The sequence below is a fragment of the Dendrobium catenatum genome, unplaced genomic scaffold, assembly GCF_001605985.2.
Source record: "Dendrobium catenatum unplaced genomic scaffold, ASM160598v2 fragScaff_scaffold_961, whole genome shotgun sequence".
NCBI lineage: Eukaryota > Viridiplantae > Streptophyta > Magnoliopsida > Asparagales > Orchidaceae > Dendrobium > Dendrobium catenatum.
In genome coordinates, this window is record NW_021319423.1 from 180,471 (window position 1) to 193,373 (window position 12,903).

The 12,903-nt window shown below is 36.7% G+C and overlaps 1 protein-coding gene across 1 annotated transcript in view; it reads right to left on the reverse strand.

The window, feature by feature from the left end:
- Positions 1 to 12,698, reverse strand: part of LOC110109739 (protein-L-isoaspartate O-methyltransferase-like) — a gene marked incomplete at its 5' end in the record, with an annotated part of 23,984 nt that extends 11,286 nt beyond the window's left edge. The window contains 2 exon segments of the mRNA XM_028697521.1: positions 4,584 to 4,748; positions 12,428 to 12,698. Coding sequence (XP_028553354.1) covers positions 4,584 to 4,748; positions 12,428 to 12,698 — 436 coding nt within the window.
- Positions 12,699 to 12,903: the final 205 nt, after the last annotated feature.

The window sequence follows — 12,903 nt, forward strand, 5'->3', positions numbered from 1 at the left end:
TTGATCTTCGTAGCTTATTGAAGAAGAGTTAAGGAGAGAGTGTGAGAGAGCATTCAAAGGAGGATTCCTACCACTTGAGCGTGGAAGGCTTCGCTTGATGTTCAAAGGTAAGATTTCCTACTTGTGATTTTGAGATTACTTCACTCTTTTCTTTCTTCCTTCTAGATTCTTGTGAGGGAGATCTGTCAAGGAGATCGGGTTCTCTGACCACACTAGGAGAGTGTGAAAGGACGAAGGGTTCTCTGCCCACACTAGGAGAGTATGATAAGGACGAAGGGTTCTCTGCCCACACTAGGAGAGTGTGAAAGGACGAAGGGTTCTCTGCCAACACTAGGGATAGTGTAAAAGGACGACTGGTTCTCTGCCGCATCGGGTAGTTGGTGAAAAGAGATTTGTAAAGGCTTCTCCACCTTGTGTGGGTGCAAAAGGAGAGACACTATTGGTATTAGTGCCAATACTCAGATTGTTGCCTCTGGGGAGTGGATGTAGGTCTGGTTTAGACGAACCACTATAAATCTTGTGTCGTTTATTTTTACTACTTTTTATTTTCTGCATTTTCTTTTGTTTAAAAAGTTGTGGTTGAAAAACTTTTTATAAAAATTAATTAAAGTTTATTTTCGGTTCAACTTATCTAAAAGAAGGATAATTTTTTAAATACCAATTCACCCCCCTCTTGGTAGCTTTGGGACATTAACTTAGGTTTAACAACCTATTCACTAGACTCAACAAATTTTTTGGAGACATTTGAAAATATTTGTAAATAACCCCTCCGATTTAGATTACAACACGGCCATCATTGGGGGTTTGTGATTATTTCTCTTTTGTTGATTGAACCTTGTCAACTCCGCCGAGTTGTTGACCGAGGATAGTGTTTCTCGTAGGCTTTATGTCCCACTGTTGAATGAATCTCTTTTGTTAAAGGCCTTGAAGGCCTAATATGAATGTATTAAATAAATATCCCGGTCAGCATCGTGAACGTATATTTATCCGATGGTTTTAACCTTGTATACTCCTATTTATTTGCTTATGAGGATTGGGTTCCATAGGATTTGTGCCTTTATTTAGTAAATTCTCTTGATTATAGGCCTTGAAGGCCTAATATGAATGTATTAAAACAAATATAAAAGTCGCCACAACCATATTTTTGTTTAAAGGTTCGAACGTTGTCGACTCCTATTGATTCATATAGAATGATTGTGTTCGAATTTGAATTTACTTATCGACCCGCGCAGTATCCCTAGGCATCACATGTGTACCAGTAATACATTCGTTTGGGCCCATACGGGTCGAGATTGTATTTATCCCTTGTGTACCTATGTGTATACAAACTACGGTGAACTTGTACGGGGGCATTTTGAAATAGTTGTAGTTGTGCAGGTAACTGTCATTTGAGTGCACACAACTTTTCATTTGAGAGCTTGTACACGCCTTCTGTCCGCTAGTAGGAGTGTTGCGGATCCGGTGGAAATAATCTGATGACGTGAGGCATCCCATCGTCTTGATGTTGACTCCCCTTTTTTTCATTCACCGGGGAGGGTCTTCTTTGAAGCTCGTGACCATTGCCTTGAAAAGAATCCCTTTTGGGGTCTTTAGTGTAGTAGAGTTGTTACTTCCGGCGTTTGTAGACACCAGAATTGTTTTCTTCCTAAGGATGGGACCAGGAAGAAACTTTGGAACACTAAGAAGTCTCATTCTAATTGTTCAAACGTCTCTTCCATTCCGCCAGGAGGTGTCCTTTTTCGTACATCGAGCTGTCTTTATACCCGATGTGTTCGTAGATCTTGGTCACCGTTGTTGTAGATGACATTTGTACTTGTGCCAACAGTGGTTCGTTATGCTTACGAAGTACCCACTGTTGTTGTCCACAAGTGGCTTATGTTTGCTGGCGAGGGACCGCTGTATCCACTACGACCTTCTAGAGATGTTCGTAGAAGACCCATTGTCCTTATATCACGTCCACCTTTCATCAATCTCAGGTGGGTTTGCTGATTGTCTTTGCTTGTAGGGCGGGTCTTTTACTATCAGGTGACAGTATTGCCTTCTTCAATCAACAAGCACTGTAAGGACTGTCGTAGGAGTTTATGCATCGAGGTCTTGTAGTGTGACTGTTTGTTCCTTGAAATTGGTGATGAAGATGTTGCAATATCCTTCCTAAAACTCGCAGGTGCTCGCATCTGTTGCATCTTAGTCACATTCATTTGCAATGGTTAATGTAAATGCCACACATTATCCCTCGTTCACGCTAAGCTTGATGTCTTCATTCATTCGCCTCTCAATTGAGATGATCGATGCAAGTTAATGCATGCCAAAGCTTGCAACTAACTCATGTACGGGTCCCTTATTCATTCGAGCTTGAATATGAAAAGCTTAAGTCAAACTTGCTTAAAATTCAGCTCAAGTTCAAGTTCTAACTTGTTTCATTTAGATTCAAATATTTCATTACTCATTTGAGCTAACTTTTGTGTCATTTTGAAGTTTGAATTCTATCAAGTCCACAAGCTCGAGTATAGGTCCCCTTCTGTCCAACTCAAGTATTCGCTTGTGTTCAAATTGTTCAAGCCATTAATGTTCGAATCCAGAATACAAGTTCAAGTGGTCTTGTAGATTCAATTACACATTCAAATTGATTTGAATTTCAGTTCTGACTTGGTTTTATTTTATTGGTTCAGGCCTTTATTAATCATTTGAATTTTGTTCAGGTTCAAGTCCACAAGCCCTCTATTCATGTTCATTCGAGTCCAAGTTCTATACTTTCAGTTCAAGTACGAGTCTTTTGTTGTCCTTCGTATTGTTGCTCAAATGATGTCTTCAAATTGTTCAGTCTTTGTACATTTCAGTGAAAATTTCGGCAACACCCTCGGCGTATCCCCCGTTCGGGGAAAAGTAGGGGAGCTGGGCCTTCCCACCACGCTACTCGAGCATGTATGGTAGGTGTCCTTAGACACCATGACCGTACAAATTTTCATGCCACCACGCTACAAGAGCGTGTATGGGACCTTCAGCGATATCCGCACGAGAGCACAAGTGAATCTCCCCACCACGCTACAAGAGCGTGTATAGGACTTACCCACTTCGTCGTATGGGTCGCACTGGGCTTCCTCCTACCGTGCTACTAGAGCGCGTATGGGTGGTTCTCCAGTCTGGCACAAATGTTGAGGATGGAATTTGGAGTTTTAGGAGATTGCCTGCCTCGTCGTAGGCGTCGGACCGGGTTTTCCGCCCACCGTGCTACGAGAGCGCGTATATGGGGTTTGTTGGTCCGTCGCAAACAACGAAAATGAGAACCTGAGTTTTAGAGATCATACCTTCGGGGTCGGCGACAGAGGCTCGTGGATCGAGACGGAAGAGGAGCAATTAATTAATACAATTAATAAAAAAAAATCTAATCTCTCCCTCTCCACTCTCTCTGTTCAGCGGGTTCACGGGATTAGGCCGAAGAGCTTACCAAAGGGAGAAAGTTACCTACACAGCAAGCGGGCTCCTCCTACTTGCTTCCAATCAAAATGTTCTAACTTCTTATCCAACGGGAATGGAAAGTCGTCTGAGGAGTGACGTCGAACAGCCGAAAGGAGCCGGAGGAGTGCGAGAGCGAGGGATCAGGAGAAAGTTATCTTCGCACGAGTGAGCTGCCGTACTGCTTCCGAACAACATGTAGGTATTCCGATTCGACAGGGAAGGAAAGTCGTCGAAGGAGCCAAGGGAATGTGCGATCGGGAGAAAATTAACTTCACAGCGAGCGGGCTCCCTTGTTACTTCCGCCGAAATGTCGTGACTTCCCGTCCGACCGGAAGAGAGAGTCGTCGAAAGGAGCGAAGTCGTCGAGCCACGAAGGAGGAAGCGAAAGCGAGAGAAAAAGGTCTAAGAGGCCGGAGACCTCATTTCCTCTCAATATTTAACGACACGAATGTATCGTGCATGCGACGTGGGGAGATCGTCGCGGTCGTGTCTGAGACATGCGACGTGGTAGAGGCAGAGAGCAAGTATGTTATTTTATTTTGATTTTTTTTGTTTTGATACAGCAAGTCAACAACTTCCGCATCAAAACTCCTAACAATACTTCCATCATTTTACTAATATCCTAAGTTATTCATAAAATACCTAAATCCATCATATTTCCCTTCATACCTCTCTCTTAAGCTCTACACAAAATCTGCCCAAATCCCACTACTCTTTGGAAGATTTTGGTCAATATTGAATCTCTAACTTCTCAAAGCCTTCTAGGCTCAAATCACTTACATTAGGTTCTTACATTTTCTCACATCAAATAAAATTACTCAACTCATAACTGCACACCAAAGTCCCCAATGCACCCTCCATCAAAGAGCAGGTTGATTATCCCAAACCATGCATGCAGCCTTGAATAGAATCAAAATAGTGTAGATAAAAGTGAAATGTGTTCAGAAATACAGTATATTTAAATATCATGGTCTTATTAACTAATTTTGCAGTTTCAAGAAGGCATCTTACACGCGCAATAAACGAAATGATTGGACAGGCCGAAATATTACACCTATATTCCTAAAACCAGCACATGAACAAAAAGATTAAAGAGAAGATATATATATAATTCTCGCAAACCATACCAGAAACATGTAGAGAGAGAGAACCTCCATCCAACAGTGGCGCTGCTGCACTTCTATTTATATTTTCAATTGACACAGCAACTAGCTCAGGGATGTGTTCTACCCCAGCAGCGTGACCGTCTGGCCCAACCATCATTGCAAAGCATGCCGTCAAGCAACCACTCCCTGCAGCGAAAGGCCATTGGAATACTAACATGAGCTCTAGGTAAAATGCTGTTAAATGTTTTTAGGAAAAATGTTTTTAAAATCAATCTATATAGCTCATAGATAGGCCTCTTTTACACTTTAATGCCTACTAATAATTAATTTTCAGGGCATATATAATCATTTCAAGTTGCCTAGTAGTGCAAATAGAAGCAAAGGAGCTAGCATGATTTAAAAAAAAAAGTATTCGTAACTATAGATTCTTCAATAGGCATGAGTGGTGTGACATGCTTAGGGTGCGATTTTACTGCATGTTCTTTTAAGAGTATGAAGCACACTTCCAAAAACTCTAATAGGATGAAAATTGTAATACTCAATATCCGAAGCTTTAAATAAAGTCGTCTAGTATTTTTGGGGAATTGTAGCTTTAATCTTGAATTTCTCACCAAAGGCCTTTAATGAAATATATAATAATAATCTACCAGCCTACAGCTAAATAATATATAGTTACATAGCCTTTAAATATTGCAGAATATTCAAACACATCATATTGAATACTGTCATTGCCAGATTCGAAGTCCTTGATGAAAAAAGTTGAGGACTGCATTAGGTAGACGATAGTCAGCATAAAACTTGTCACATAATCATGATATGAATCATTTAATACATTATGTTAATGCTAGGGTGTTTCCTAGAAGCAATATGTTGTTTTTATTGGAGGAGATTTAAATGGACATGTTCATATATAGATAGAGGATTTTAAAAGAATTCTTGGTGGCTACGAGTTTAAAGCGACTAATAAAGTTGATAAGACTAATTATTTTTGTTGTAGCTTATAATTTTGTAGTTGCTAATATCTTATTTAAGAAAGGAGATGAGCGTCTCATCACTTATAAAAATGAATATAATAAAACTCAAATTGATTATTTTCATATAGAAAATATAAATCGTTTAGATTGCAAACATTGTAAAGCTATTCTTGAGTGAAAATTTATGTATCCAACATCACTTATTATTTTTGGGCTTTAAGATGAAGGGGTAGAATATGAAAAATAAAGTAAAATGTTGTTCTAGAATTAGATGGGAGGTATTTAAATTAAACTAATAAAAATATTTTTGATTTGTCTTTGCATGAAAAAGCTAATGTACATAGGAAAAGCAGCTTGTAATATTAAGAATATTAAAGTATCAAAAGAAAAAACTCATAATAGTAAAAATAGTTGGCGGAATCAAAATATGTAAGAAAAGATAAATAATAAAAAACTTTATTATAAAAATTGGTTTAGATGTAAAAACTATGAAAATTATAAAAAGATATAAAGAGATCTATAAGGAATCTAAGAAAGCAATCTGTGATGCAAAGAATTTTGATATTAATGATTTATATAATAAATTAGATACAAAATAGGGGAAAATATATATATGTATAAGTTAGCCAAATAAATAGATAGGAGTAGTAAGGATTTAGTTCAAGTGAAGTGCATTAAAGATGAAAATCAAAAAGTATTTTTTTTAGAAGAGGATATTTAACAAAGGTTGATGAGATATTTTGCTAAGCATTTTAATGAAGATTGTGAAAATACGATTGACTTTAGTGACCTTAGCACTCTAAATGAAAATAAAGATTTTTGTTTTCATCAACTTATTAGTAAAATTGAAGTTAGAGAAGTTTTAAAGAAAAAGAAATGTGAAAAAACTGTTGGACCTGATGATATTCCAATAGAGGTGTGGAAATGTTTAGGAGATGAAGGAATTTTTTTGCTTACTAAACTTTTTAATATTATTTTAATGACTAAAAAAATGACATATTAGTGGAGAATGAGTGTGTTGATTCTTATTTTTAAGAATAAAGTTGATGCACAAGATTGTGCGAATTATAGACGAATTAAGTTGATGTGTCATACTTTAAAACTATAGGAGAGAGTTTTGGAGCATATGTTATATCGTGATACTAATGTTTCTCAAAATCAATTTGGATTCATGCTGGGTATGTCTATCATGGAAGCTATACATTTATTGAGAGATTTTATGGAGAAATATAGAGAGAATAAGGAGGATTTACATATGATTTTTACTGATTTAGATAAAACATATAATAAAGCTCCAAGAGAAGTCTAAGGAGAGTTCTAGAAAAGAAAGGGGTTAGTTATTTTTATATTCAAGCCATTAAGGATATGCATATAGTAGTTGTTACTTGTGTTCAAAAACAAGGAGGTATGAACAAATATTTTTCTATTACATTTGGATTACATCAAGGATTAGCCTTAAGCCCATATCGTTTTGCTTTAGTCATGGATGTTCTTACTAGACATTTGCAAGAGGATGCACTCTGGTGTATATTTTTTGCTTTATGATATTCTTCTTGTTGATAAGACTAGAAAGCGTTGAAGGTAAACTTCAATTATGGAGGTCAACTTTAGAATTTAAAGGTTTTCGCTTGAGTAGATCTAAAACTGAATACATGGAGTGTAATTTAAGTAGTAATAGATCTAGCAAGGGTTTGTAATTTTAAGCGATCAAGCCATTAATAAAAGTACACATTTTAGATATATTGGGTCTATTGTTCAGAGTGATGGTGAAATAGATGGCAATATTATTAGTAGAATTCAAGTGGGTTGGTGAAGTTGAGGAATGCATCAGGCTTTTTTTGTGATAGAAAAGTACGATTCAAACTTAAGTGAAAATTTTATAAGATGGCGGTGAGACCTGTAATGCTTTATGGCGCAAAATGCTGACCATTAAAAGTGAAGCATAATATTAAGTTAAGTGTTTCAGAGATGAGGATGCTCAGTGGATGAGTGGCTATACTCTTAGAGACAAGATACAAAACGAGTATATACATGAAAAGGTTGGAATAGCTCCGATGCAGATAAAATTAGTGAGGGTTGCCTTTGATGGTTTGGTCACATAAAACGTCAGTCTTCTGATGACCCGGTTAGGAGAGTAGATGAATTAGATTTGACATATGTTAAGAAAGGTAGAGGTAGACCTAAAAAGATTTGGTTAAAAAATATTAAAAATGACATTTTTATTCGATTTAAATCAGAATTTAACTCTTAACAGGATACAATGGAGAAAAATGAATCATGTAGCGAATCGCACATAGTGGGATAAAGGCTTGATGTTGTTATTATTGTTTGAAATATCTAAATTAATCATGTTGCTAGTTTCATATATTCATTGAATGAAAAATATTACCATGTTTATATTTCATATCAATCCACATAAATTCAATAGCAATACTTCGCTAGTTGAATACAAATCTATTCATGGAGATACTTGGATCTTTATGGAATAAGAAAGAGAGAGAGAGAGGGAGAGAGAAAGAGAGGAGGAGGGAGCCTGTGATTTTTATTGCTTAAAATTATAAAACTAGTGATAATAATCTCTATCATAAATATAACCTCTGCAATCCAATTTGTAAGTGAGGTTGAGATACAACCCTATAAGAAGGTTACATAAATAATTGTATAAACCACGTGACTAAAATCTAATAAGAATCTACTACAAAATAGAGGTTGTTAGTAGCAATTATACATTAAATTAAATAAAAATAAAAAATTTCCAACTATGGATTGATCGTCATGATATTTTTGAATGCCTTCTCTTCCTCTATCAACATCAAATTCCTAAACTATTCTAAGATGTTCTTTAGATGGAAATGAATTTATTGGCTTATTGAGCCAATTGCAAATGCAATATCTAGCAGTGTGAGATAATTATATTAGCCTCCCAACTAATGATGGCTTGTGTGTGGGATTAGACTAATCACGGAATGGGTGGATCTACTAAGATGCTTGGGAGAGTTAGGCTATTTTTGATGGAGTTTAATTCTAAGTGGAATTAAGATTGGGAATATTTTTTCAACTTTTGAAGTTTAAAAAGAGATATTTATTTACCTAATTTGGGGCTAAGTAAATGAAGAGTAAGATTTGGGTCCTATGCCTAGGGGAAATGATTGATTGTAGATTTTATGTTTCAACAAATGAGGTAGACTGCATAAGATTTGGTCCCAAGCTCCTAAAATCAATGCCATGAAGTGTTTGGAATTTTAGGAAGTTCCAAAACATCGTGCACAAGAAAGAAAAACTCCTAAAAGAGAGCTCCTATTTTTGGTTTTGAATGTTTTGAATTCATTTGAATAGGGAAGATTCATTCCTACAACTTTTAAGAAATTTTAAGGTCGATTTGATATGATTTAATGAATGCTTGTAGGTGATTTACATTTCAAGAAATTTAGCAATTTAGAGCAATCAAGTCTATGTTTCTCAACTTTGCGAAGTGTTGGACATGAATTTAATCAATCATGCACTTTATGGGTCTTAAAACATAGACCTTAGGAGGTCAATGAAGAGTCTCACAATAGTTTGGGGCTTTCTAAATTGATTAAATTTACCTTCAAGCATTTGCAAAATTTCATGAAAGTTCATAGGCCTCAACATATGCACATTCTTATTATTGTATATAATGTTTATAATGATCTATATTTGAATGAAAAATGCATATAATTTGAATGAGTTGTAAGTTTAAGAACTTTCTCGTGCGTATGTTGTTTATCAGTTCATTTAACCATTAGATTTGAAAACTACATAAATAAGCCTGAATAGTTTCCAAAATGAAATGGAATATCGTCTAAGAACCTTTGAGGGCCCATAATATACTCTCAATTAGCTTCATCAATGCTTGGAATTAAATGGGTATGCTTACACACTCTGCAAATCTTAGTTGAAAAACATATGAGGCTTGGCAAATGACCTATAATATGCATTTTAATTTGGATAGGTGTATGACCACTAAATTTGAATCCAATGACCCACAAAATCTAGGTTTTGTGGTAGGTGACGGACAGAGATGCAATATGAGTGCAAATTCATGCATTTGGAGGTTGTTGGGCACAAATACAATGACTCGATGCTCATCACTTTCTTTTTTCGGCTCACATGAGAGCAAACAAGTGAAAATCATCGCATTTCCACTGTTTTGGCCAGAGAGATTTTTTGGACAACAAAAACTGACTATTTGTTTGGAAGTGTCAAACACATCCACTAAGACTAAGAGACACAAGGTTTGCTATGTTTTAAGGGTTTACCTCGCCGAAACTAGTGTCTAACGGTTCCGGTCATAGCATATTTACCTTGAAGAGGTAAAGGTGACTGTAACGTGCAAGGGTTGTCGTCCAAGCTGCTTTGGATGTTGCCTACGTTGTCACAAGCTCTTCGGAGACAATTTTCTCAAAGAGGAAGAATCCCTTTGCTTACACTTGTATTTCAGTGAGTTTTGGAAGAAAGATTCAAATGGCAATCGGCCTCCCCTTGCTCGACCCTAGCACATGCAAGAGAGCTGCTAGATCTTCCATGGATGCACGAAGAAGGGTCTTTGCGCTCGTCTGCCACTCGATCTTCTTTGGATGTTGAAGGAAGTGAGGGATTTTCTCTCTATTTCTTCAGGCAACAAGTAGAAAAAGACAGGTCATGCCCGGCTCCAAATCGCAGCTCCCAGAAGATCGATTCTACCTTTCTCGGTCTCTCTCTCTCTCACACACATTCGGCTCTCTCTCGTTCCATCCAAGATGCCTACAGGGAGATGGAATGAATGAATAAATGCTCTCCCAATCTTCCTCTCAAAATTTGTTTCCTAAGTATGCATATGAGAGCCCTAATTGAACAACTCCCATAAATGTGGCACACAATGTGTACACTATGTACAAAGTATATGTACACTCACTGTCTGGACGATTGTTCCCATTTGGACTCCGCACAGAATAATTTCTCTTGGTTCAGACAAATTGACCCTCGGCCTACTCTAGCTATATTGAAGATCTTAAAAATCCTGGGATTAGACATGCAACATAGCTATCCAATTTTAAACTAATCAAAGTCGTTGGATTGAATTTCGTTTTTTTCGTTGGATTGAATTTCTTGATTTGGAAGGTCAATTGGATTTAAATTGAATCGATTAGGCTTAAATTGAGTTCGAATCGAGTTCGATTTTGATTGATTTGATTGATTTAATTTGGGTTTAATTTGAATAGATATGGGTTTAATTGAGTTGACCGAACTCAATCGAGCCTAATTGGGTCCGATTCGACTCAATCCGAGTCAAATCAACAAAAAAATTGTATCAATATCTTATGCCATTTTAGCTTCCAACATTACACAACTTTGCGGCTAGCATCATCATCAAGTACTATTGCAATGGAAATTAAATCTACCGGATGATGCCACGTGGGAAAATTTTGCATCACTCTTTTCACCTTTTCCTTCTCTCAAACTTGAGGACAATGTTATTTTCCATGATGACGAGAATGTTAAACAACAACACATTATAATGGATTCCAAAATTATACATTCAAATTGTCAAGCATGGGCTACAAATATGAAAGATCAGCCTACAAGCATTAAAAGTCTACCAAAGAAGAAGAAAGAAAAAAAAACATTTCACATCAACACTATAACAACAACATAGAGTGAACAAATAAAATCATCTAACCAATTGGTATATTCATATGTATTAAGCACAAACTTATTTATTTTATTTTATTTTTAGTTTTTTATTTTGGCAGACTGATTCTATATTGTAAGCATGATCAACCTAATTAGTATAAATACCTCTCTACTGTAAGGAAAGGGTTATGGAATGAAAAATTATGATTTATCTCTTTCCCCTCTTCTTCTCTTGGAGTCTACACCTACTCTAAAGGTGTCCTCCCTTCTTGGATGCCAAGAAGCTTAACAATTACCCACCCACTATTTCACACACCTGCACAATTCTTTTGCTCTTAGTTACATATTTCTGATGCACCTACCATAGAAAACTATGATTATAACCTATATGATACTGATACGCCTTAGGTTTCACAAATTAGGGTTTGCCCTAATTTTCCTTCTAGGATGATATTTCTCCACCAAATCAAAGTTAATCCAAAACAAGAAGAATGAGAGGAAGAACAAAACCCCCTTTGCTCACCCGGACCGGAAGCCCCCCCCTTCCGCCTCCTGTAGACCCGCAAGGGTCTGGGAGCCGGTCCATCAGATACTCCACCACACCTATTCATTAACACACCTACTACTGATTTCTCGACTAATGATTCTTCTCCACCTCCTATCTCATATATTGCTGACTTGGCCAATACAATAAAAAGTGAAGACCCATAGTATGACACACCCCTGATTTTATATCTGATGATCATCCTCTCTCTGGAAAGGATACTATAGCTATAACATGTAAGGTTCACATAGCTGTTGTTCAATCAAACCCACAACCTATTATATTTGTTGCCTCCCTAATTCTAACCATTTTTTTTCCAGATGGTCATATTCGTGAGGCACCTTTCGCTGATCAGGTCTTCCCTTATCAAATTAAATGGGCAGTATTTGTTACAATTCAGCATGTCTTATCATGCCAATACAGCCTATCTAATGTTGCCGACCCCTTCCTTTCAACCACCAACTCAAATAAAACTATTTCAATCACTAAAGTGTGGCCCCCCATATTATTAGCCTCTCACCACAGCAAATGAAAGCCTGAGATCAGCCCTTCCAAGACTAGGTCACAAATATTCATTATGAAATTAAATTTCTACGCACTAGATAGTAAAAAGAATAAATACATGGAACTTCTTTGATTGAATATGAACTAGAAATCGAGTTGCATATTAAATTTGAAAAAAGTGTATCACCATTAAGATACAAGATATTCACCTGAGCCCACATCAAGGGCACGCATGCCTGGCTTAAGATGATCCTTTAACAATTCAAGACAAGTTGCATGCATATGAGGTGCTGATATTGTTGCATTATAACCTATGGGCATCGGGCTATCAGAATATGGTGGGTTGCCATCCGGTACAAATAATCCCCTGTCAATGGTTTCCATCACTTCAGCCACTTTATTTGACTTTAAAGAACCATACTGCAGCAAATGCTCAATGAGTCCTTTGTTCTTTTCAATGGATGACACTGTCCACAAACCCTGTAATAACAACAAATGAAGAGCAAGAATTAATTGCTTTCAAAAAATACAAAATAACATAAGACAGAAAGCATTCCACATACATATAAGCCAAATACACAGTAGATGATAAAAATAGAGCACGGCAAGCAATCAACAGTCTTCTGCACGTTAATTTAACAATAAACTAGTACTTACTAACAACCATAAGAAAACACAGGAACAA